At 62.3% G+C, this 24,907-nt stretch overlaps 1 protein-coding gene across 4 annotated transcripts in view; it reads right to left on the bottom strand.

Annotated features, from left to right (window-relative positions):
• The window catches only part of KCNQ1 (potassium voltage-gated channel subfamily Q member 1), a 190,694-nt gene that overhangs the window by 33,795 nt on the left and 131,992 nt on the right, over positions 1 to 24,907 (bottom strand). For all 4 annotated transcript variants that reach the window (XM_058662661.1, XM_058662659.1, XM_058662660.1 and 1 more), the window contains one exon: positions 376 to 451. In XM_058662661.1, the coding sequence (XP_058518644.1) occupies positions 376 to 451 (76 nt within the window). The remainder of the gene's footprint in view (positions 1 to 375; positions 452 to 24,907) is intronic.

The following is a 24,907-nucleotide window of genomic DNA, read 5'->3' on the forward strand; positions in this document are numbered from 1 at the left end:
TACTGGGCCTCTGTCCAATGTGCTTCTTGGCGCCATCTACACCCAGAGCAAGTGCCGACCTGCCCGCAGCCCTGCCACTGTGGACCTGGTCTTGCTGTTTCCATGTAGGAGGAGCTGAGCCGCCACCCAGCCAAGGGGCCTCTGCCACCCATGTGGCAGGCCGACATGCCCTCTGTTGTCCTGAGTCCATGGGCTGGGGGCCAGCCTGGTGGTTCTGTCCCGAGGTCACTGGGCAGAAGCACTTCGCGGGGCCTGGCTGTGATCTCACAGGGGCGTCCACCAGAGGAGGAGTGAGGACTTAGGCCTGCCTCCGCGATGGCCTCCCCTCAAGAGCTAGAGAGAGGCTGGGAGGGCAAGCTGGCTCGGCAGACTCACCTGGAACTTCTTCTTGGCCACAAAGTACTGCATGCGTCGAATGACCCTGACGGCGGCCCGGTGGTGTTCCCGTAGCCTGCAGGGAAGGGAGTGCCACCTGTCAGTCATCCCACCGCCCTGTTCGAGCCGCGTGTGGCCCTGGCCCTTCCTAACACGAAGGATGGAGACCCGCGAGGCTCTGTGATAGGAACTGGAGGGGAGGTGGGGTGGGGAGACAGGAAGGGAGACCTGGCTGGCCTGTCCCTCAGACACAGGGCGGGGCCAGGCCCTGGGCTCACCAGTCACGGGCCTCTTGTCTGGGATGGCCTTCAGCACCCTCCCTCCCCAGTGCTGCAAAGCACAGCCTACGCATGTCAAGGCCTCGACAGGCTGAGGCCATGGACAAGCTGTCACGGGAATGCGCCCCCTGGGCCCTGGTTCTGTCTGAAGTGGGGACCCAAGCAGCCCAGGGCTCGGGGCCCCTCCTGGTGCCTCACGCTGCCTCCCAGTGCAGACACTGACCACAAATGAGCTCTAAGGATCTTCAAAACCCCGGTGCTACAAAGCCGAGGCTGTCTCAAAACCAGCTACACCACCCAAGGGACACTCTTCCCCACACGGGGTTCTCAAAGGCACCATCAAAAGATCACTTCACCTTGCCATCCCCGACAAGGAGCCTGGCTGTGCCTGGCTGGAGCCCATGGGGAGGTGGACTGGCCAGGGACGGGCAGCCTTGAGGAGGGACATACGGCAGCCGTGACCGTGCCTGGCTCTTCCCAGGAGATGAAGACCCCTCCCTCCCTCTCTGTGCCCTCTCTGGGTAACTCTGCTTTCCAAACGAATAGGAATTGATCCCCAAAAAGCCATGCAGGGGACATGCTAGGGCTGCTGGGTGGCTAGCCCACACCCGGGTCCCACTTCCAGCTCCTGAGTCCTGCTTGCTGCCAGCCTCTGCTACAGGCCCAGGGAGTCAGGCCGCTGCCCAGGGCGGGCCTCATACCATCCCAGGCTCCCTGGCCCTGGGCAGTGGATGAGCCAGACGGACTCTCTGCAGATCGCTGCTGCCCTGTCTCTTGAATCCGTAAGTTACAAACAGGTGGGGGAGCCTGGGAAATCCCCGAGAGTTTGGAAAATGAAACAGCTCGAATCGCCCCAGGTCAAAGCAGGAAGCTGATTTGAATCGAACTCCGGCTGGAATTGAGCAAGACAGTGACATGGCGAAGCCTCTTGCTGAGTAAGCTCTTGGGAAGCACACGGAGCAAACATGTCCAGCCTTAAGTGAGGATCAAAGTCTTAGGGAGCCAGCCGGCGAGGCCCCGGGAAAGCAGAGAGCAGGCTTGTAAAGATAAGTCGCAAAGCCTGTGGCAGAGAACAGGCCCGTCCCGGGAGGGCCAGGCCCAGGCCCCGTTCTGCAGAGGCCAGTGAAGCTGATAAACGTGTATCCATACGGACAGCGAGGGCCGCCCGGATGATCCACTTCACAAACTTAATAGTGATGGATCCAGGGGCATAAAACCCTGTCCAGAAAATTCTGTGGCCAAGAATTATCTAGAAGGCTCTAGAAGATAAGACAGATTAGTTCCTTAAACACAAAATGGGAAAGTGGATACAGGAAGAAATGAAATTCCGAGCTCCCTGATGTTAACTAGGTTAAATCCAGAGCACCTTGACCTGCCCACGGAAAACTCGCCAGCTGGGCGGCTGCGCCAGGCATCTCTCCCAGACAGCTGGGCAAGGGGTGGAAGCGCGTGCAAAGCCACCTGACAGTTTCCAGGAGCCACATCGGCAGGGCGAAGGGTCCCCGACGGCCACAGTGCTGAGCTTCAGCCCTGGCCACCAGAACCTGGCCATGGCCCCATTTGCTCAAACAGAGGCCCACGCCCAGAGGCGGCTTCCATCTGCTCCCCGCAAGCCAAGCCAGGCTCACAGAGAACCAGAGACTGCACAGGACCACACGAACATGTATGTGTGGGACAAAGGACACAGAACCATCTTCACGGGGAATTAATGAATACCGAGTGGGTGGACCCCAGGGCCATCGCCCTGACCCCCAGGGAGGGCCCAGCCTGGGGTGGGGTGTCCAGGGACCATGTCCTTCTGTCCATCCCCCAATTATTTCTGGCCTGGTCTGGAGTCAGCAGCCCGGGGCCACCAGAGGCTGCACTCTGTGTGCATGCAGTGCTGGGGGCTGGTAGGGCTGCTCCAGCACGAAAGTGGAATCCGCCAGCCAGGCTGTGGGGCTACTCTCAAGCAGGGGCCTCTCAAAGGGGGCTCTGCCCTCCAGAGCCACGCCCCAGCGGGCACCAGGGGCTGCGTTTCTGTTCAGGCAGAGCCCAAGGCCTGGGTGTGTGGGAGGTGGCAGAGGGTGGCTCCAGGGGGTCCTGGGACCTGCCCCAGGTCAGGTGGAGGGAGTCCGGGTCCTTGACTCCAAGTCGCTCCAGTTAGTGCACTGAGGGGAGTCGCCCCCTCCCTGGGGACTCCTGTCCGGCTGGAAGCAGGCAGGCTTTGTGGGCCTTGCCTGGCAATGGGCATGCTGGGAGAACGAGCAAGAGCTGCCTGCCCTCCCCCAAGGGCTGGGGTCTGCTGCGCCCCCGAGCCTCCTGGGGTACATCCCGAGAGGCGCTGCTGGCACAGCCCTGCCCCGTGTGGGAGGCCCATCAGGGCCGGCGTAGGAAGGAAATTCAGGGTGTTGGGGCCCCAAGGGGAAGCACAGCTCCCGGCCAACAGTGTCCGCACGGCCCCCCCGCACAGGCTCCTGCCGCTAGATAACCATGTCAGCAGCATGGTTCCTGTGCTCCCAGGGCATGGTGCGCCCCTCAACAGCCCACCTCCGGGGGTGCAGACACGGGAGCTGCCAGGAGGTCTCAGCTTGACTGCCACAGCTCACTGAGCCAGGAACGGTATGGCACGCTGGGTGGGGCCTGCTGCTGCACTCGCAGAATTGGGTTGTCACAGTGTCCACGCCAGAGAGGCACAGAAGCACTCCTGCCGCGTCGCCCAGCCGCCTGCAGTCTCACCTACTCTTGGCCTCTCTGAAGAGCAGTTCAGTACAGCCCACGTGCGGGAACTCTCACGCCACCCGTTCCTCGTGGTGCTCCCACGTTTGCGCCTGTGCTGTGCCACGGGCTGTGGTGTCACCTCCTTGACCAGTGACAGATCTCAGCCTAGGACCTGCATGAGCCCCTGCAAGGTGCAGGTCTGTGCGTGGGCTGAGCTACGGGCACAGGCAGGTGGCTGCGTGACCAGAAGCCATCACTGCTGCCACCATGTCCACACATGGACACCCCAGGGTACCCGGTGCAGCCATTGCACGGTGACATCCATGTGGCCTCTGCCCACGTCTCTCTGGTGCCTGGGATGCTGAGGGGAGTGGGGAGCTTGCCAGCCACCTGTCCCCCTGATGGGGGGACATCCCCCCATCCTCTGCCTGTTCTTCACGGTGGCTGGGGGCCGCTCGCCCGTCTGCAGCCTAGATGGTAGCCCCTCACAGATGTGTGGGCTTCCTGGGGTCTGTCTTGCCTTTCCACACTCATTCCAGAAGCGCCCAGGACAGGCCCTTTTGGGAGGCGAGCAGACGACCACCTGCCCTCCATGTTGCCAAGCAGCTGCCCTGGCTTCCCATCTGACGCCTACGTCCAAGACGCCAACTGAGTCCATTTTCATATAAAGTGGAAGGCTTTGGGGCCCGGCGGCGTGGCCTAGCGGCTAAAGTCCTCGCCTTGAAAGCCCCGGGATCCCATATGGGCGCCGGTTCTAATCCCGGCAGCGCCACTTCCCATCCAGCTCCCTGCTTGTGGCCTGGGAAAGCAGTTGAGGACAGCCCAGTGCATTGGGACACTGCACCAGCATGGGGGAGACCCGGAAGAGGTTCCAGGTTCCCGGCTTCGGATCGGTGCACATCGGCCCGTTGCGGCTCACTTGGGGAGTGAATCATCGGATGGAAGATCTTCCTCTCTGTCTCTCCTCCTCTGTATATCTGACTGTAATAAAATGAATAAATCTTTAAAAAAAAAATAAAGTGGAAGGCTTTGGTGTAACCTCTTTTTATTTATTTATTTATTTAAATTTGAAAGTCAAAACAAGAAAGACAGAAAGACCTTCCATCCGCTGGTTCACTCCCTAAATGGCCACAATGATTAGAGCAGGGTTAGGCAGAAGCCGTGAGTGTCGCCTGGGTCTCCCACGTGGGTGCAGGGTCCCAAGGACTTGGACCTTGCTCTGTCCCTTCCCCAGGCCGTTAGTGGGAAGCTGGGTGGGAGCTGAAACGCCTGGGAATTAACCTGTTGGCGTTGCAGGTGGAGGCCTTACTTGCTATGCCGTAGATTCAGCCCGTTTAGTCTTGGATTTCTGTCTTCAAAATATGGTAACATTCAACATACAGTCTGTTTCTAAAGCCAGTTTGTTCTTCATTTGGAAAGGTAGAAGCGAACGAGTGAGAAATAGTTGTCCCTTTCACCTACTGGTTCGCTGCCTAGTATCCGCAGCAGTCAGGCCTGAGCCAGGCTGAGCCAGGCTGGACGCAGGAGCCTGCCACCCCAGTGGCTTTCCCACAGCGATCACATCAGTTGCTACATCCCAGGATGGCAGAGCACACGGGAGCCAGGCCTGCCGACGTGGGAGGGCAGGCACTCCAGCGGCTTGGCCTGGCAGCCCACCCCCAGCACCTGCTCCCAGCGGCCCTCAAGCACTCTCACCTGCAGCCCGGTGGTCTGGGCTTTGCACGTCTGTGCAGGGGACCTGTGCCCGCCCACCATACAGTTCGGGCCCTGGCTGATCTGTGCTCCAAAAGCCTCCAGGCACACATCAGGCCACTCCTCGGAGGAATGTGACTCCCTCCCTCATCGTAGCCTCTTGAACCAGGGACCACACCTGGAAGTGGGGGTGCTGAGAGCAGACACTTTGTCCAGGCGCTGACGAGGCTGTGGGTGTGGCCAGTGATGGACGCTCCTGGCTGCTCCCTGACCCTAACCAGAGTGGAGCTTGGTTTCCAAACCCCACTTGTGCCACACGCTTTACTTCATACGAGGTTGAACAATTGGTGCCTTTTAAAAATTAAGGTAAAGGGCCCAGCACGATGGCTCCGTGGCTAAATCCTCACCTTGCAAGCTCCAGTTTGTGTCCTGGCTGCCCCATTTCCCACCCAGCTCCCGGTTTGTGGCCTGGGAAGCTCTAGAGGAGGACCCAACGTGTTGGGCATCCACATGGCAGACCCAGAAGAAGCTCGGATTAGAGGTTGCCTCTGCTCCAGCTGTTGTGGCCATGGGGAAGTAAATCTGTAAATCGGATCTGCCTTTCCAATAAAAACAAATCTTAAAAAAATTAATGTAGAAAGACACTAGGAATTCATGGTTTAAAACAAAAGACAGACCCCCAGCACTCCACCCTGGGAGACCTGAGTCCCGGCAATTCATTCAGTCTGTTCTCTCTGGCTCACCTGCACGGGTCCCCAAAAGTTGCCATTGTGGGGGACACTGGCTGCAGCCTCCCATTGCACCATTCAGATCCGTGACTACCTGCTGCTCTTGTGTCGCGAGGGGTGGGCAACGTGGAGGGCTGGCTGCTGGGGAGTAGGGTTAGTGAGCAGGTGGACAATCCACTTCTGGGTCATTCTCACTTGCTCAACTCTCTGTGTCTCCCTGAAGAACACAGACAACAGGAACCCGATCCACAAAGGGGTGGTGATTTCTGACTTGTAAGCTCACGAAGGACCCGAATAGTAGGGTCACACCCGTCTACACCCCACCATCAGACCAGCACTGTGTGGATACCAGGTCACACCCGTCTACACCCCACCATCAGAACAGCACTGTGTGGACACCAGGTCACACCCGTCTACACCCCACCATCAGAATAGCACTGTGTGGACACCAGGTCACACCCGTCTACACCCCACCATCAAACCAGCAGCAGTATATGCCAGGGTAATGAGTATGGATCCAGGCGCTAACAAACCTGGGTCCCCCACATGGGTCATCGTCTCCTTCGCTCCCCAGTGTGTTAGCAGGGAGCTGGATGGGAAGTGGAGCAGGGCCTGTGTGTGCTAGCCCCAGCCCTGTCCTCTGCACCCCAGTGCCAGCTGGATCACCCATCTTTTCACGTACAGAGAGTATCTGACACCCAGCCCCGGGTACGCCCTACCTGCCAGCTTTGCTGTCCTGATCCTGGAACCCAGTCGAGCACAGGCTGCTGGCGTGGTCACCGAGGGACGGACAGGGGCCAACCTGTGTCCCAGGGTTGGTGGGAGGGGACACTCTGATTCCAACCTGCTGCCCAGGGTGACAATGTGAAGCTTGTCACTTCTTACATCTGTCAGCTTCCATTTGTGGCTTTTGGGCTATGGGGAAGCAGGGATTACCCGGCCTCTCAGGGACTGTCTCAAACGACCATGGAATCCGGGGACAGTGGGTGGTACAGCCAGGGGGTCTGGAGGCCCCCCCCCCGAGCATGCGCAAGAGGGGGCAGTGAGCTCAGGGACAGGGTGGAGCCGGAAAGGCAGCTGTGACGGCACCCGGTCCACGGGGCAGAAGCAGGCCCTTCGGCCCAGGGCCGCAACTGGCTGCTCAGTTTGTGGGAGATCCTTGGGGTGGGGAGCGGCACGGTTGTGGCGTGGACACCATGGTGCTGTTTCCTGAAGCTTCTTCGGGGTGGGTCTGCAAGTGGGAGAGGACAGGGCCCGTGGACCTGGTCTGGGGCCCCACTCAGCCAGGACCCTGGCTGGGCCCTTGTGTGTCATGCTCACCAGGTCCCTGGGGTTGGGGCAGGGAGGGGCCGTGGCTCTGGACAGCCCAGCAGCTTCCTCTTAGAGCTGGGGCTTCTTCTAGAAGTGGGGGGACAGGTGAGAGTGCTTCAGAAAACCCCAAACCCACAGCCAGGCGGGGCCCCACTGTTTCCAGCAGATTCCCGGCCCAGAAAGAAAGTACCACTGGGGGAGACACAGCTTCGAGGGGACAGGGTCAGGGCTTAAGGGGGCCCAGAGGAGTCCAGAACCTCTTTGGGAGCCCCCTCCATCTTCGGAGCACCGGAGGCGGTCAGGGCCTGGGAGGGGCTGGGCACCCGGCACTGTGGAGCCGGGGTGGCTGGGATGTGGCCGGGTACTTGGGAGGACCGTGCTTCAATGCCAGGGACATGATGAGGGGGTTCATGGCAAGCTGTCAGCGCTCATTAAGTTCATGGTACAGAGTTGGCCGGCTTCCAGCGTGCGGCAGAAGGGAAGCAAGCAATGCCCTCCACGCAGGACCGGGGGTCCCCCTTCCCGGCGTGGCCCCAGGGGTGGGGACGGGGGTGGGCTGTGACGGCAGAAGAGAAAGCCCCGCGATGGAGGGCCTCCTGGTGGCCTGTCCTGGAGGACCTGGTCTGCTTGGGCCGCAGCTGCCCGGCCACCTGGGGACTGGAGTGAGGGGTGGCTGCTGGCCCCAGGGGACTGGGCTGCGAGTCAGCGGCCAACATGCTGGCCTGCTGGGTTCTGCAGAACGCGCCTTGGGTGTACCTGCACCTACCCGGAGGGCCACGTGGCAGGGCCTCCAAGCATACAGGGGCCTCAGGAAGCCCCCAGCTCTCAGCCTGACCTGTTGGGTTGCCACAGTTCCCGCCACGGCCTTGGTCCTGAGGGCTCATGCTTCTTGTACCACTTGGCTGTGGCAGGGAAAGGGAGCCTGGTTGCCTCCTGGCCCCACGGCTGCTGTGCCAGGCCCACTCACCCAGGGGACCCTGCCAAGGATGTTGGGACACCGGGAGTCAGGTCTTGTCACTCTCACGGTGTTTCCGGAATCTTCTCTCCCAGCAAGCGCGGGGAGACCTTGAGCCCAGCTAATTCTTGGGGTGCTTCCCAGCTTGTCTGCAGGGCCTGTGGCTAAGGCCTCTCCAGCATCCCTCACTTCCCAGTTTTCTCATTCACATTGAGCCCAGCACCCACAGAACCTCCGTCTCCCCCAGACCTCAGCCGTGTGACCGTGGGGCCCCAGACTTCCTGAACTACTTCTTGGCATGGCCTGCATTGCCTCTTGGCGCTCCAGGGGTCTTGCCCAGCCCTCCCCCTCGACAGCTCAACTGTGCTGTGTGCTCCCTGGGTCACGCGGGCCACGCTGGGTCACGCGGGCCACGCTGGGCCACACTGGGTCACGCGGGCCACGCGGGGCCACGCTGGGTCACGCTGGGTCACGCTGACACTCCCTGTCCATGTAGGGCTACTGCTGGATGCGGGGCAGAGTTCTGGGCCCCAAGGCCCACCCCCTGGCCAGCCCCCAGGCCCCCCATCTAGGGCGACACCAGGAAGGCCTGGCCTGGCCCTCTGCTGTGCAGACAGCCCGAGGCCCCACGCTAGGGTAAGCTCTGTGACTGTTTTGGGGGGTCTCTGTGGCCTCTGAGACTCCACAGGGTTGGAGGGGGACCCAGGACCCTGCAGGGGTAGGCCTGGCCCACTGGGGAGCCTCACTCCTGTGTGGATCCTGGTTGGGCCCCGGACTGAATCTCCACTCAAGGAAGACCCAGGCCTCCAATGCTTCTCAGCCTGGGCCCACCCCCAGGTCCCGTGTGGGGCTCACCATGGGTGTGATAGGGGGTGGGGGGCACAGGGAGTTGCTGGCTGGAAGCTGGGCCTGGGGGCTGCGGGACAGTTTGCTTGTCCATTCCTGAGACAGGCCTGGCCCCTTGCCCAGCCCACGAACCGCCCTCCACCAGGGCAGGGTGTGGGCATGGCGCCTTGCGCAGTGGCCCCCGGCAGTATGGCCATGGCGTACTACCCACCAGACGGCCGAGCCAGGCCGCAGTTCTGAAGGAAGGGGGCTGTTTCCCAGGGCTGCCTGAGCCAGCACCCACACCAGGTCCATCCGGCTCCCTGCCCAGCCTGCCACCAGGGTCCCCATCTCTGGTCTCCACACTCGGCTCCATTTGCCCTCCGTTCTTCTAGAACCTTCTACCCAGCTCACTGTTCCTTCTGCATGGTGCTGGGCTGATGCACTCCCACTCCCACCCAAAGCTGGGCCCCTCTCCTGGGGCCCCAGAGGCTGGCAGGCAGGGTGGCCTCGGGCTAGCATGTCCCAAGGACCCAGAGCCATCAGTGGGTGCTGGGGCTGCCAGGGCTGCCGGGCAGAGCAGCCCTGCACTGGCTGGGCTCTCTCAGAGCAGCCCCTGGCCCCTGCCTCCCCCTGCCTCTCTCCCTAAAGGGAAGGAGAGGTTAATAAACCAATTACTTTGGGCAACGAAGCAAAATAAGTCCCATTAAAGTAATTAATGGCCTCTGCAGAGCCCCCATTGGAGAAGACTAATAGACTGGGGCTTTGTCACCACCCGGTCATTTCTCTCTGAGGCGTCTCTTCACCGCCATCCCATCCTGCAGTTTCAGCTCTGCTAATACTTTTACGACGGGCTCCAGGCCAGGCTAACGGGCTTTGTATTTCCACTGCGGCCAGGCTGGGTGTGGAGGGGCCCAATGTGAGGGCCAGGCCCCACCAGGCCCCACCAGGCCCCGAGAAGAGTACCCACCTCTGATGAGGGGCCGTGTGCAGCTTGCCACGCCTGCCTGCTCAGCTCCCCTAACCCAGGGAACAGCGGCCATGGCTGTGACCCAGGCAGGGGTCAGACCCCCTTCTCAGGTCAGGGGGGCACTCCATGGCTCAGGGACTTTGCAAGGCCCCAGAACCAAAGCCTGGCAGGTCCCTGGAAGACAGGTGGAGAGCGGCTGCCCCACCAGCCAGCCCTGCCGAAAGTCACCCCGAGGAGCGGGCAAGGAGCCTTCTGCCCCAAAGGTCCACGGAGGAGCCTGAGTGGGAGTGCCACCTGCAGCGGGCGCAGTCACTCTACAGCAGCCCAGGAACTGCGGGGTGGGCTGGCCAGTGGGCACTTGGTCCACGGTGAAGTGCTCCTGTCCCATGCCGACCACCTGGCTCCTGACGCTGTCCTGCCCATGTAGACCCTGGGAGGTGGCTGGGAGTGACCCAGGTGGGCCTGGGAGTGGGCAAGGCCGGCTGGGAGGAAGCACCCAGAGGCAGCAAAGCTGCCGTGCCAACCACTGCTGTTGTGACTCAGTGGGCATTGCCCATGGGTCAGGCAGCCTCAGAGCCCGACTGCTCAGTGGGCTGGGCAGGCCCTGACTTCCCTGAGGCCCTACAGCCGGAGCAAGAGAGGGCATGGCCGTGTGCCCGACAGGCCCAGCCACGATTCCCTGGTGCCTCTCCCCTCGGCCACTGGAGAAGTTCAAGGCCACAGCTGACTGCTCAGCCACATGCTGGGAGCCCCAGCCAGTCTCCAACCTCAAAGTGAGGCAGCACGCAGCCGGCGACTGTTGCAAGGTGCTGGGCTGCGGACCGAAGGAGGAAGGGCAGCAAAGTGCACCCTGATGAGATGTGGGGGTGTGTGATGAACTGGCAGGAACCACGAGACACTGCCTGAGCCAACGCTCCAGAACCCCAACAAAACTCGTCCCTGGAGCTGGGTGGAATGTTAAAACAGCCCGAGGCAGGCAGAGAGCTTCCTCCAGGCAGTCACCTGGGGGTCCTGCAGGCCGGGCCTGCCCGCCAGGGTCTCCGGACAGCGTTGCAGAGCCTCCAGAGAGCAGAAAAGAAACAGCAGATTCCCTGCTTGTTTCCTGAGCTCTGTGGCTGGATTCTGAGTCCACATGAGGAAAAGGTGAGACAGAAGGGTAACAGGCCCACTTCGCTTAGCAGTACAGGCCCAAGAAACGCTCGGAGCAGTGAAAAGCAAGACCGGTGTGGCTTTGCCCCTGGAATGCACGGACGGCTCAACAGCTGCGCTGCTGGCAGGGCCCTCTCCTGCAGGCCAGAAGCTCCTGACCCCCGGCCGGGCTGGGCCGTGAAGCCTGGCAGAATAGCCAGTGCACTTCCCTACCTTGGCACAGGTCCCAGCAGCCAACGGCGAATGCTGAATGCGCTTTCTCCACAAGTTGGGCCGAGGCCAGGTGTCTGTGGTCCCCACACAGCTTGAGGAGCCAGAACTTGGGGCTTAGGGGGAGGAGGAGGCAGTGTCAAGAGAGAGGGACAGGAGACGAGGCCGCTGGGCTTGCAGCGGATAAGATCCCCAGGAAGTGAGAGGTTGGCCGATCAGTGCCGGGAGCCCCTGGCGTGCAGATCTGGCCCTGGCGACGGTGACCGATTATGCCAGCAGCTGGCTCAGGGTGGGGTGTCATCCCAGAGCAGCACAAAGCCCCACATTCCCTTGGGACGAGGCCCTGAGGCTGCAACCCCCAACCCCAGGACCTGCCACTCCCAAAGAGTGTCTGCACACAGCGTAGGCAGAGCCCTGAGTCTGGGGCCGCTACCACCCTGGGCATCGCCGGAGCCTGCAGTGTGTACTCCTCTGGCAGAGGAAACCTTGTGGGCACCAGAGGACCAGAGCCCTCTGGGCTCTCTGAGGAGGCTCCGCCCTATCATGACACTCACTGAACCCTGGCTTAGCTCAACTAGATCTTGCTGGGGCTGCCAGCGATAGCTTGATCCACTCCTGCACAGCCCGCCTGGGTGCAGCTGGGTGGGCATGGCACCAAACCTAGGGAAGCGGGTGGAGCTGCTCCCGGAGAGCCCACTTATGTGTGGGAAGCCGGGGTGGTCTGACCGAGATGCAGCCTCCACAGGGGTGAGAAGCCTGCCTGCTGTGGTCGGCCACCAAGGGAACCACCTTAAGGACACCAGGAAATGCTGCACTCAGCGCACCACACATGGGCAGCATGCGTGTACCTGGGTGCCAGACACTGAGCCACTGTGGGCATCGGGAAGGCAGCTGTAATTCCACTGGGCAGGCGTTCACACTGCCTCCTGTAGGAATCACAGCAGAGGCTGCTCCAGGAACCCTGGGCTCCGGGGACATGATGACTGGGTCTCCCTCGGCGCTGTGACTGGCCCTGTTCTGCAGCTTGCAGAGGGCTGTGTGGGCTAGCCCTGCTCATGGGGGCTTCTTGCCCTGACTGAGCAGAGTCCCGGCTGCTGGCCTGGAGGTCGCAGCTGCTCAGGTCTGCCTTCTCCAGCCCTGTGAGCTTCCTGGTGAACCCACAGGCTGCCTGAGCTGGGCAGGAGAACCAGCAACTCAAGGACATTCTGACTGGGCTGGACTGGCCACTGCCAGGGGCTCCTGGGATACCTGCAGCTGGTGGCCCCCTGCCAACCTGGCCCGGGGACGGCAGTGGGGCAGGACAAGGGCAGCAAGACATTACAGACTGAGGGGCCTTGGGGAAGCCCTGGCTCCCAACTGTACACGATTAGTGTCTCTCGCTACCCCGGCCTGGTTTGACCCTGCCCAGTGCAGGTGAGGGGTGGCGGGAGGTTCTGGAACGTTCCCACAGTAGTAGGGCACTGAAGGGCAGGAGGGCAGAACCCTGGGTGGAGGTCAAGCCTGGGGTACATCTGGCGGAAGGCAAGGGGGTAGGAGGGTAGCCCTGGCCATGGGCGGGGCCCCTCTGGGGGTACAGTGCCCTGGCCCACTCTCAGGGGTCTGGCCATGCTGGTGGGGGACCCCAGGCTACATAGCGACTGCATAGTAGAGCCAGCCAACCCATCTGCTTGTGTTTCAGCCCTCCCCCAACGACTATCCCAACCCACAGCCTCTGGCCTGAACCCCACCTCCCACACTGGGTCTTCAGCTGGCCTGGGGACCCTTCCACAGGCTAAGCCCATTGGTGACCCAAGCCGGGCGCAAGGGGAAGAACCCTGCCAGGGTGTGGTGCCCAGCTGCAAACTGCACTGAACATGCCCTGACAACCACTGGCCACCCACTTGGGGTGGGTGGCTAGCTCCCTAGGAGAGAAAGGAGCTACAATTGGAGTGGAGATGCCAGGGTGTGAGTGGAGATGCCAGGGTGTGAGTGGAGATGCCAGGGTGTGAGTGGAGATGCCAGGGTGTGAGGGGAGATGCTAGGGTGTGAGTGGAGATGCCAGAGTGTGAGTGGAGATGCCAGGGTGTGAGTGGAGATGCCAGGGTGTGAGGGGAGATGCCAGGGTGTGAGGGGAGATGCCAGGGTGTGAGTGGAGATGCCAGGGTGTGAGGGGAGATGCTAGGGTGTGAGTGGAGATGCCAGGGTGTGAGTGGAGATGCTAGGGTGTGAGTGGAGATGCCAGGGTGTGAGGGGAGATGCCAGGGTGTGAGTGGAGATGCCAGGGTGTGAGGGGAGATGCCAGGGTGTGAGTGGAGATGCCAGGGTGTGAGGGGAGATGCTAGGGTGTGAGTGGAGATGCTAGGGTGTGAGTGGAGATGCTAGGGTGTGACTGGAGATGCCAGGGTGTGAGTGGAGATGCTAGGGTGTGAGTGGAGATGCCAGGGTGTGACTGGAGATGCCAGGGTGTGAGGGGAGATGCCAGGGTGTGAGTGGAGATGCCAGGGTGTGAGGGGAGATGCCAGGGTGTGCGGGGCTCCTTTTGCCCTGCCTGAGGTGGGGGAAGGGCTGTAAGCTGTGCTGCCGGTGGGAGAGCAGGAAGCACTTCTGGGACAGCCCTACCTGGGCCAGGCCGGCTCAGCCCCCAGGCGCCGAGGGCCACCGAGACCCCCACCGAAACTTGTGACTTTCACTCCTGTGGTCACGGGAACAGCATGTGTGCGGGCGGCTGAGCCAAGGCCCCTGGGCCAGCACGTCCACACCTGCTGGAAGGGACTTCAAAGGGCTCGGGGCCAGCTCCCAGGCAGGGCTGCCTTAGAGACCCCTGCAGTCCGCCACTCGGCTCTTATCTTAGAGTACCTGTACTGGTGTTTACATAATGCCATTCCTTAAACAGACTCAGTTCCTTCTCTCTGCGTGTTTGCGATCCCAGAGTGACTCAAAGTGGAGGTTGGTGGTCCGATACACACATTAAAAACCAAAATGCATGACATGCTGAGGGGTGAGGGGTTCCCATCCTGCCTCCCACCCTTCTCACAGTGCCCAGGTGGCCCACGGCAGTGATGGGCACTGGGAAATCCCATGGGTCCCAGCCAGCAGGCCCTGAATGGCTTCCGGCTGGCCCGGCCCTGTCTCCCAGGGAGGTTCCCTGCCCAGCTCCCTGCCCAGGCCTGGTGAGTGGATCCTGCCTCCCCCTCCCCAACGGCCAGACTCCCTGGGAACCACCTCTGAGCTTCCTTCCCAGGAGGGGCACCCACTCCTGCCACTCAGTGCCTGGCCAGGACCAAGTGGGGATGCCACCAGGAACAGCTGCCCGGCTGGGCAGAAGCAAGAACGAAGGCACAACCACGTCATCAGGTACATGTCCTGAGCAGATGAGTGTAGTTAGGAGGGGCTGCCACTGGCAGCAGGACCCCTGGGTTCCAGCCCTTATGTCATCATGTGGCTGTCCCCTGGAGCCTCAGTGTCTTCCATGGGGTGGGTTTGCAGGGCTGCGTGCGGCCGGGTTGCAGAGGGCACAGGGCTGTGACGTGCACTGTGTGCTCTGGAGGGCAGGGTGCAGGAAACATAGGGCCGTGCTGTAGCAAGCACTGTGTGCTCAGGGTTATCCCAGGAGCCTAGGCCATCTCCTGCCTCCCACAGGGCGGGAAGAGCAGCAGCCAGCGCCCTACAGGGCACCCGCACCCGCAGCCTGTCCAGTCACACGCTTGCAGGTGCGTGCCTGGATTCCTGCAGAGGAATATGCGGGCAGGAGCTGTGCTCCAGGGCTGAACCGGCCAGGAGATGACCCGGCCAGGCTGTAGGCTCCTTGGAAAAACAAAATGCCTTTCCCCTACACCCTGCATGCCAGAGGCTGTACAGGCTCGTCTTCGGCTGAGCCCCGAGCTTTCCCAGGGCTCCTGCAGAGCCCAGAGGTGAGGGGCCAGCACAGTGTGCCCTCTTGATCTGCCCGCTGCCAACCCCACCCCATGGAAGTGAGCAGAACCTGGAAGGGGAGCCCAGTGCGACGTGCCAGGGGCTGGGACCCTAGCCCAACAGGGGGACCTTCTACTCCATGGTTCTGCACTCAGAAGTGTCACCTCCCCAGATAGCCTGCCATGGTCCGTAGCCCCAGGATGTCTCCCCCTGGGTTGGGACCCATTTCTGTCCCATCCCCGCCATCTCTGCCGGCCTGAACTCCCCTGAATCCTAGCAGGGGCTCAGGGCCTGCTCACTGCTCCCCCTCCCACCAGTGTCCCAGCCGGAGACCCCCTAAGTGCCCTCCCTTGCTGACACCCACGAACGGCAGCCATGGTCCCTGTCCCCTGCCGCTCCCCGCCCTCTCCCTGCCTGTAGTTTCCGGTAGGTTGGTCAGTCAAACCTGAGAGGCCTTCCAACATTTTACACCGTGGGCCTTTGCCGAGCCTGGAGTCAGGCGGATCACGTTGGGATCATAAATGTAATTGGGAGACTTTTATTTTCAAGTAGCACTTCTGAATTCTATAAAATTAAGCCAATATACTGATTTTGAAAACACTGGAACTTTATTGCTCTGTGAGGCAGGGTCTGCCCGCCCAGGAGGCTGCGGGTTAACTCGTCCTTGCCCACAGGCCTCTGGCTGGCTTCCTCACTCCCTGCCGCTCCCACTCACCGGGCCAGGGCCTGGCACAAAGAGGTGACCAGGCAGCCGACACTCTGCCTCCTGTCTGGTACCTGCCGTCGCCGAGCCTGGCTTTCATACCCCTGTGGAACCTGCTCTGCTAGAATTGCCCTCCGGATTCCAGGGTACCCCAAGGCAACCCCTGCCCTGCGGGTTCCCTTCTGGGTCTTCCTCCCAGGAGGTAGAGGAGACCCAGCCAGCGACACCCAGACTGGGGCTGCAGGGGCCTCCTGCTGGGGGTCGGGGCAGGTGTTCCCCAACCCCAACCTGTCTCGGATTGTGAAGGAGGTCCTGGGGGTGGGAGCAGAAGCCAGTGACTGGGGTATAGAGGAACCGAGGATACACCCACACCTACGGGACCCTGGGCGGGAAGCCTGTCTGCTCTGCACACTAGACCTGGGACAGGAGGCAGGCACTGTGTGCTCTGCTGTCCCTTCTGAAGGCTGGGACCCCAGCTCCATATCTGGGAGCCAAGTGGAGATCTCAGAGCGGGAGATGGGGAAGGCCTAGGGGACTGTGAGGTAGCCCCGCGTGAGGTCCCCACCTCCTGCCCACGGCTGGCTCATCGCTGCTGTGCGAGTGCCCTACTACCCAGGTGACTGTCTTAGGGAGGGAGACCCAGTGGGTGCCACTGTGAGATTCAGCATGTCTGCCATGTGTGCCAGCACGGGTGGCGAGGGGAGGCTGGCATGCCTGTGGGCTTGGCCACATGTCCCCCTCCAGCCTCCCGGGCAGGGGGTGGGGGTACCCTGCGTGTGGTCAGCCCAGCACAGGGGAAACTGTGGCTGGGTCGAGCCTGACAGGGCGACTCTGGAAGCTGCCTCTCAGAAGCCTCCCCTCCTCTGGGGGTCCTTGCCTGCCATGCACCCAGCACTGAGCCCTGCCCCCTCGCCACAGATGCCAGTTAGTCAGAGCTGTCTCTCCTGCCCCCTACCACAAGCCCCCCAGCCTGGCCTGGTAGCTACTTCCAGGTCCCGAGACTCCTATACCACCACTGGCTCCTGGTCCCTCTCACCGGCACCTCTGAGGCTACTGCCTGCACCCCTGTCCAGCCCTGCTCTGCTGGGTGTGGCATACCAGCTGCCGGTGGGGCCAGGGCAAGGCGCAAGCTGTGGCCAGGAAGGGAGGGGATGCACCCTGTGGCGCAGGAGCCAGGAGAGAGACAAGCACCTTGGCGGAATGCAGCACAGCTCACCAGACCCCCGCCCCTCTCGTCCAGAATTGCTGGTGGCCAATGTGAGGGTGCCCACACTGCCCATCCTCCTGGAACCAAGCCAAGTCCCTCTGCTGTGCAGGGGGCGGGGCCAAGGCCTGTGGGGAGGGAGGACAGCAAGGCCTGGGCTACAGCGCCAGCTCTGTCCCTCCACCAGCTGGACGTGCTGACTGCTGGGGAGACGTTGGAGGCCAGGGTGGGAGGGGCTGGTGTGGGGTCAGTGTCCGGCAGCCTGGGCAGGGGGCTGCACACAGGGCTCCACTCAGGGAGTACATGGAGGCCTTGTGAGGGGCAGAACTCCCCAAGGTGGGGCCTGGCTGGCTTGCCGCTTGGGGGCGGGTGACTAGCTCCCAGCAGGAGCCCCCAAACCACTGGGATCTGACCCACCTCCGTCTGAGGGATGCTAAGGCCTACAGGGCAGTGGTCCCCTCGCTGGGCCCCAGTGGGTGGGACGGGGGCCCCCAGGCTCTGGCTGCGAGGCGAGGCCCTCGGTGGCGGCCACAATAAATATGTTTGTTCAAGGGAAGCTGGGCTGGGAGCCGTGTGCGCCGGCCTGGAGAGGAAGAAAAGCCTGCTTGTGCCTTACACACTGGGCTGATTGTTCATGCTCACGCAACTGCTGCCCGTGGCCGGAAAGGTCAGACGGCCCTCGGGCCCCTTCGGAAGCACCAAGGCCTTGGGCCCTGTGCACGCTGCGAGAACGTGGGTGCGCTGGCAGCTCCTCCTGCCCGCGTGCCATCAGCTTGGGGCTTCGGCTATGGGAGGGTGGTGCCAGGCCAGGCCACCAATCTGGCCCATGGCAGTGGTCTGCCTGGAGTGGAGTAGGCGGGCCTGTGTGACCCAGTGGGGTCAGCTTGTTGGCCGTCACCTGTTTGGGTCGACATCAGGGGAGACCTGGGAGAGGGAAGAGGTGTCTGGGCCCCGTCCTGCAGGGGACAGGGCAGGGACCACAGGCACTCCGAATTCCAGGCACGGGACTCCCTGCAGAGCCCCACCATGCGGGCACTCTAGGGGCTGCAAAACTTGGTGAGGCAAGCACATGGAGCCCTAACTGGGCTGGGGTGGGGACAGACACTGGAGCCCATGGCTGTTCCAGCCCCCAGGGCGATCCTCTCTTCCCGAGCAGGCAAATAGTGGGCACTGCACGCATACCCCGGGCCTTTGCCAGGGTAGCAATCGCCGTGAGAAGCACATGCTGGCAGCAGAGCCAAGGCCCCCGCCGGGCTCCTGCCCCTTGGGGTGGCCACCCTCCCCCAGGTCTGATGTGCGGCAGGCACGGCAGAGGCAGCCAGGGACCCTCTCTCTGATACACTGCCCCCTGACTCCCCAGGGTCAGACATTCTGGCTGAGGGACAAGGGTGTCCCAGCATTGGTCTGTCCACAAAGATGGGGGCTGCTGGGCAGAGTGGTCCTGGGAGCCTGCCTATTGTCCTTGCAGGCCCCTCAGGCTGGGGCCATGCCTGGGCGGTGCTGTGGGCATGGCGGGGGCTCAGCCAGTCACACCTACAGAGCAGTCACCATGGGGTCTCCTGGCTTCCGCTCCTGAACACCCTGGTGTCTGGGCTTAACTGTCAGGCCCAAGTCACAGAGCCTTCTGAGCTGGGGTCCCTAAGAGCCTCAGTCACAAGGGGCTGGGACAGGGCTCTTGTCCTCACAAGACCAGCTGGGGTGCCCTCTGGTCCCCACGGTCACGTGCCCAGCCCTGTTGCTGGCTGTCAGCTCTGAGGAGGCCCAAACCTCAGCTTTCTCCCTGCTGCCATCCTTAGCAGCCACCATGTCCCTCGAGTCCCACAACTGCCCTCCCCAGCTGACCTCTGCTGGACACAGTGTGGGCACGGAGGGCCAGGGTGTGCATGCCTGCAGAGTTCCCGCCAGCACTTCTCCCCTCCACTGCCAGGCCAGCAGCTCCCCATCCTTGGTGTCCCCACGGTGACAGGTCAGGCCTCCAAGCTCCAACTGTGTGGCTCAGGCCACCTGGTCCCCTCCCCTCCCTCCTGGACTAAGGCTGGTCCTGGGCCCCGAGGGACCCTGTCACCCTCTGAACTGACCCACATTACCGGGACCCTTCCCTAGCCTGGGGCCTGGCTGCAGGGACCCTGAGGTTGTGGCTCTGCCGAGCACCACTCTCATGAAGCCCACTGAGCTGTGCTTCCCCCAGTCTTGGTCTGATTAGTTTCCCCATGACTCTCAGCGTGTCCCACCTGGCAGGTATCCTGGCACTGGGCAGGCATCCCACACATGTGGGTTTGACCCCGACCGACGCCTCTGGTCCTGGGACTTTCTTATCTTATCCAGCATCAGCAGCAGCTAGGGCTGTGTGATCCCATTTGACAGGTCAAAACAGTAAGTCCCTGAGCTCTGTCATAGGCAGGTGGCCACCCCGTGATGTGGCCCCAGGCAAGGTGGTGAGAACAAGCCCCAGCAGCTTTGCTGAGCCCGTCTCGGGCTGGGGCAGCTCTTGTCCTTGCGACCAGCCTGGGCAGGCCTCCTGTGGCTGTCCTCAGGCCCTGGGGTTCCTGTCCAGGCGGGCGGCCGGCAGAGGGGTGGTGGACAAATGGGCCATTGTTCTTGGCAGCACGGTTGCCAGCCCGGCGCGCACAAGGGGCCTGTGTCTCCCGCGGCTCCCACAAGCAACACCTTATCAGGAGCGTTAATCCCCCGCTATCTGCCCCCATCAGGCAAACACTTCTGGGGACTTCAGACTCCCGACTTCACACAAGCTTCTGTGTAATCACAGATGAAGTTTCTGGCGGTTCCACAGCACCCACTGGCCCTGGGGTGGTACGAGTTCTCCAGGCCAGGGCCCCTCTTCTCCCCACCCCGGCTACACATCTGCTTGGGATGCTCCTTCCCCAGCTCAGACCTCTGCACCCTGGGCTGCAGGAATCCCGCCCCCATCTCCTGGGGAGGCTCTGCTGGGGGCAGCCCCACCCTCCTCCTTCTCCCTGAGGTCCAGCTGTGCCGACAGGCCACCCGGGGTGGTACCACACACCCAGCAGCACCCTAGTTCTGGAGATAACAGCCACAGCTCCCAGAGGTGAGGTGCCTGACACAGTCACATTTAGTTGGCCATGGTTCCCTGGGCCTGGACCTGTGTCCCAGGTGGTCCCATGCCTGGGGCTAGAGCCAAGCAGTGAGCTTCCTGGCATGGTGGTCCCCTGTCCCAGGGTCTCAGAGAGAGCCGGAAGGAGCCACAATAGAGATGGGGCAGGTGTGGAGGGCAGGCAGCATGGACAGCCACAGAGGAGGCTCCTGCAGGGGCCCAGGGCGTAGAGCCGCAGGAGGGGAGGAGGGGGTACAATCCTGGCCTGCAAGGGGCAACTCAGAGGTCCCACAGTGCAGAAGAGAGCCAAGGTCGCTGGGCAAGGCTGAGGACAGGCACAGGATGTGGCCACTCAGGCCTTGGGCTGGACAGCAGGGGTGGCTCTGGGCTGTGGGCAGAGCTGGGAGAGGCCCACGTGCTGCCTCGAGGGCCCCGCCAGGGTGGTGAGCAAGGCGCACGCTGTACTTGGGTCTCTGTGGCACGCACGGACACGGCTGCCATGCAGACATATACTTCTGTGGCTGACACTAGTTCCTCATCAGGACTGCCTGCCGGGGTGTGGAGGGGAGCTATCTGGGGCCAGTCGCCGTCCCCACCTGGGTCTCTCACCCCCCTTCTAAAGGTGGCCTTCCCTTGAGCCATATCTGGCAACCCTCCAAAGGCCTACCGTATCCTCACAGCCCTCTGGTGTAGCGGAGGGGAGGTTGAGGAGGTTGGGGGGAAGAGGCCGCTCCCCCCGACTGGCTGGGCCCGGATGCTGGCAGCTAGAGCAGCTGCACCCCTCGCCTGGGCCCAAAGCTCACCCCTAGAAGCAGCATGGTCCCCACTCTCAGCGGGGAGCACCCACAGGCACCATCAGCCCTGACCCGCCCTTGGCCAGCTGGAAGCAATCTCACAAGGGCAGGTGGTCCTCAGGGCACCCTAAGGCCGTCCCTAGCCCCATCCCTGCCAGAGTGAGCCGAGGCCTCTGGAATTTGTGGAGACCCCAGGGTCTCTGGCCGGCTGTTGTTCTTGGCAAGTTCTTATCGCAAATGAGCAGGGAAGCCCCAAGGTTAGGGTTTCAGTTAGTTCAGCAGAATCGGAGACGTGGGGAGCGGGCCTCCTGCCTCTCCCAGTCAGAAACCACGTGACTTGCAGGGCCCCCGGGGCTTCTGGAGCCCCAGTGACCAGCTGAGCAGGTGACCCGGGCTTCATGAGAGAGCGTGACGGTACAAGGTGGGGCCTGCCACCCTGGGGGCACTGACGGCAGGTGGGGTCTGTGGCCTGCGCAGTGAGCCGGTCCTAGGAGTGGGGAGGCACTGCGGGGGAGGGTTCCAGAGAGCAAGGCGTTGGGCCTGAAGGCCTTGCCCTGTGGTCTGTCTGGGGCCTCAGACGGACAAGCTGGTGGGGGTTGTGCTGGGGGATTTTTGAGGCCAAGGGCAGGCTGAGTGCCTCCTGTTACACCCCAAACTGGGAGTGTTTCTGACAAGGCCCAGCCTGCAGCTAGGGCCCCCTCTTCCTGGCCCCTCCTCCCTATTAAGGGCCTTGCCCGGTACCCCTTCCCCCTCCCTTGAGCTGGCTCAAGATGCAAGCTGGAGCCACGGAGCCTTGTGCCCCTGGCCACTGGGCTTGCAGGCTACTCACGGACACGCCGACTGCCCTGAGACGGTGGCGGCTCCCAGTCTGTCTACCCCCGTGCTTGCGCTGGGTGTCCAGCTGGACCTCAGGGCTCAGTGCCCCTGGCCTGCGAGGGCCCTGCTTGCTGCCTTGTGACCAGTCACGCCCCAAGTGCCTGTTTTGGTGAGCCACCGCTTGTGTAGCCAAGGGCCTCACTGCAGGAGTCCACTCTCTGACCCTGTGGGTGTCTGTCCCCCCATTCTGTACCTAACCCCCATCACACCTCTGGGTGTCCCTGTCAGTGGCATGGGAGGACAGCTAGCCACCTGGCTCCTGGGGGTGTTGAGAGATGGCGGACAGTCTGAGGCAGAGGTGGCTGACCCTGGCCCCCTTCCTTCCCTTGTACGCAGGGCCCCCTCCGTCCCCCAGGCAGCCTCAGCTCCAGGGCCCTGTAACGGGCAGATGGCTGTCTCTCCGGGGGACTGAGGGCCGTCACCTGGCAGGTGGGCGGCTGGCACCCTGACAGGGTAAGTAGTTCTTTGCCGAAAGGTGACACCAGAAAGCTGTTCCATGCCAGCCCAAGCACAGTCCGTCACCCGGCTATGACGTGTCCTCCCCCACAGCCTCCTGCCAGTTAGCGCATCACAGTATCGGGTCCAGATACAATTTAGCGTCAGAGCACAGGGTCTCCAGGCAGGACTCCAGGCATTGTGTGCAGAGATGGAGGGAGGGCTGGGGCAGGGCAGACTGCAGAGGCTGTCGCCTGCTGCCACCCTCGTGGGCCACTTCCAAGGGTGACGTCTCAGTTCCTCCCGCTGTTGTCTTCAACCCAGGCTTAGCTGTGCAACTTTCCCGGCCACGCCTATGGCACAGCTTCCTGGAGGAGATGGGGAGGCCTGTGACCCCTGTGAGCGAGGCCACCTGAGTGGGCAGTGGCCCGCACAGCTGGCCTGCAGATACTGACCAGTTCACTGTGCGGGCATCCCCCTCCTGTGGGGAGGGGGCTGCTCTGTGCAGCCAGGCAGGGCCTGGGGGCAGAGTGAACCCTGGCGTCACCTGCTAACTCTTTAGCTCACACCCTTTGTGATGGAGTATACTGGACATCTCATCTCCTGCAGGTTCGCTTGTGGACCTGTGTGGACCTGTGTGGACCTGTGTGGACCTGTGTGGACCTGTGCTCCTTGCTTCCCGTGTGACAGTGTGCGCAGATACTACTGAAGCGATGAGGACAGGGTGGCCGTAAGGTCTTTGCCAGCAGTTCAACAACAGTGCCCCCAGCCCTGACGTGGGAACCCCAGACTGTGGTCACACAATCGGCCAATCGTGGTTGTGCTGTGGGCCAACCCGAGGCCAGGCACTGGGAGCAGGCAGCCACAAAGCCAGGCTCTCACAGTGCCCAGTGGGAGCTGGCCTACAGACAAGGGCCACCTCAGGGAGCCTTCCACAGACTCTCCAGGGAGGACAACCGGATGCAGTGCACCGTGGACACCCCTGGGTGCTTTGCCTCCTGGGCCAGGCTCTGGCCTCGCACTTACTGCCCTGCCCAGACCAAAGTCCTGCCTTTTGCTTCAGACCAGGAGGCAGATGTCCACTGGAGCAGCTGCAGCAGGTAGGGGTGAAGTGAGAGGCAGCCTCCCTGGACTACCCCAAACCCCACTCTCCTTACACAGCTGGCAGACCTTTGAGGGGCTGCTCCTGCTGCTGGAGGCCGTCCCAAGGCCACGGCCCCCTCCTGGCCTTCAGCTGTCCACACAAGGCCAGCATGGGCTCTGCCTGGCCCCGGAAAGCAGCCAAGCCAGGGAGGACATGCCCGCGTGCACAGACGGGATGCAAGGCTGTTGACCCAAGCACCCGGGGCTCGGGCATCTGCCATGGGCAGCAGGGAGATGGGGCTTGTCCTGCCACTGCCAACCTGACCTGGTGAGGCGTGTGGGTGGTGCACACACAGGTCTCTCAGGACCCACTCATCCATCCCCCTAGGTACCAAGGGACATGCTGGTGCAGGAGTAAGGCTACAGAGTGACTGCACTTGTGGCTGGGCAGGGAGAGGGCAGCCAGGGCACCTGCCCATTGCACAGTGGCCCAGACACGCCTCTGGGCCCAAGTTGAGTGGTGTCCAGTCCTTCCATGACTGAACATTCCAGAGACCACTCCACTGTGGTCAGTGTGTCTCTCCAACACCAGCACAGTGTGTGGCCTCCAAGCTTGTCCCCAGACCGTGTTGGCCACCTCGAGTCACCCAGCAACAGGCAGGATGGTAAGCCCTGTGTGGCTGGCGCAGCCCGAGCCTGTGCTCTGCGTTTCTGGAAGTGTGCAAGTGGACTGAGCTGGTGGCAACAGGCACAATTGCCCACTGTGGGGATGCCACCCCAAGACACAGCCAGCCAAAGCCGCCTAGCTTGGCACCCCAGAGGGCCCTGGCCCTCCAGCAGGAGGAGGACAGAAGCATGGGCCCAGGCTTTGGGGGGTTGAAGCCAGGACAGGGTGAACCTGGGACTCCTGCTGGGGCTCTAGGAGGCCACCTTGTTAACCACTTCCTTCTCAACCTCTGCCACATGACCCCAGAGAGGTGGCATGTGTGGTTATCCACTGCTGGCGGCCTCTCCCCGGGCCGCCCACTATGCACGTTCCTCCTGCGCTAACAGCCTATGCTTTGGTCCACGTGGCAATGCCTGCCAGGCTGGGGTGGAGAGCTCCTTGGCCCCCTGTGACCCCACGGGTCACAAGGGGGGTCCTGGGAAGGACAGGAAGTCAGGCAGGAAGACTTCCGCCTCAACCACCTCAACTCCCCCATTCACTTGCTTTCCCACTTGCCAGGGTCAACTCTGAGCTTGGCGTCTCCCCTAAGTTCACCTTCAATTCCCCCTTTCCTCCTCCTAGATAATTCTGTCTGTGGTTGAGGTGGGCTGCCCAACCCTGGGGCCCAGCGGACAGGGCCACCTTGCAGAGGGGTCAGTGTGGGACTGACCAGTGCTGTGTGTGACAGCAGGCTGGACTGTTCCAGCTGCAGCCCCAAGGGACTCAAGGATAGCCTGGGGTCCCTGCTAAACAGCAGGACCCCGCCAGATCCTTGCCCATGGGCCATCTGGACCCAGCTTTGGCTGGTAGGTGCCGCGCTGGCTCCAGCTCAGGCTGGGATCACTCCTGCTGGCTGTGCTCACGTGGGGTTCACTTGGCCTTCACTCCCAGCCCCTGCTGGCTGCCTCCCACCCTCAGGAGTCCCCGAGTTTTGGCTTCTGGGAAGCCC

This window comes from Ochotona princeps, chromosome 4 (genome assembly GCF_030435755.1).
Source record: "Ochotona princeps isolate mOchPri1 chromosome 4, mOchPri1.hap1, whole genome shotgun sequence".
Lineage (NCBI taxonomy): Eukaryota > Metazoa > Chordata > Mammalia > Lagomorpha > Ochotonidae > Ochotona > Ochotona princeps.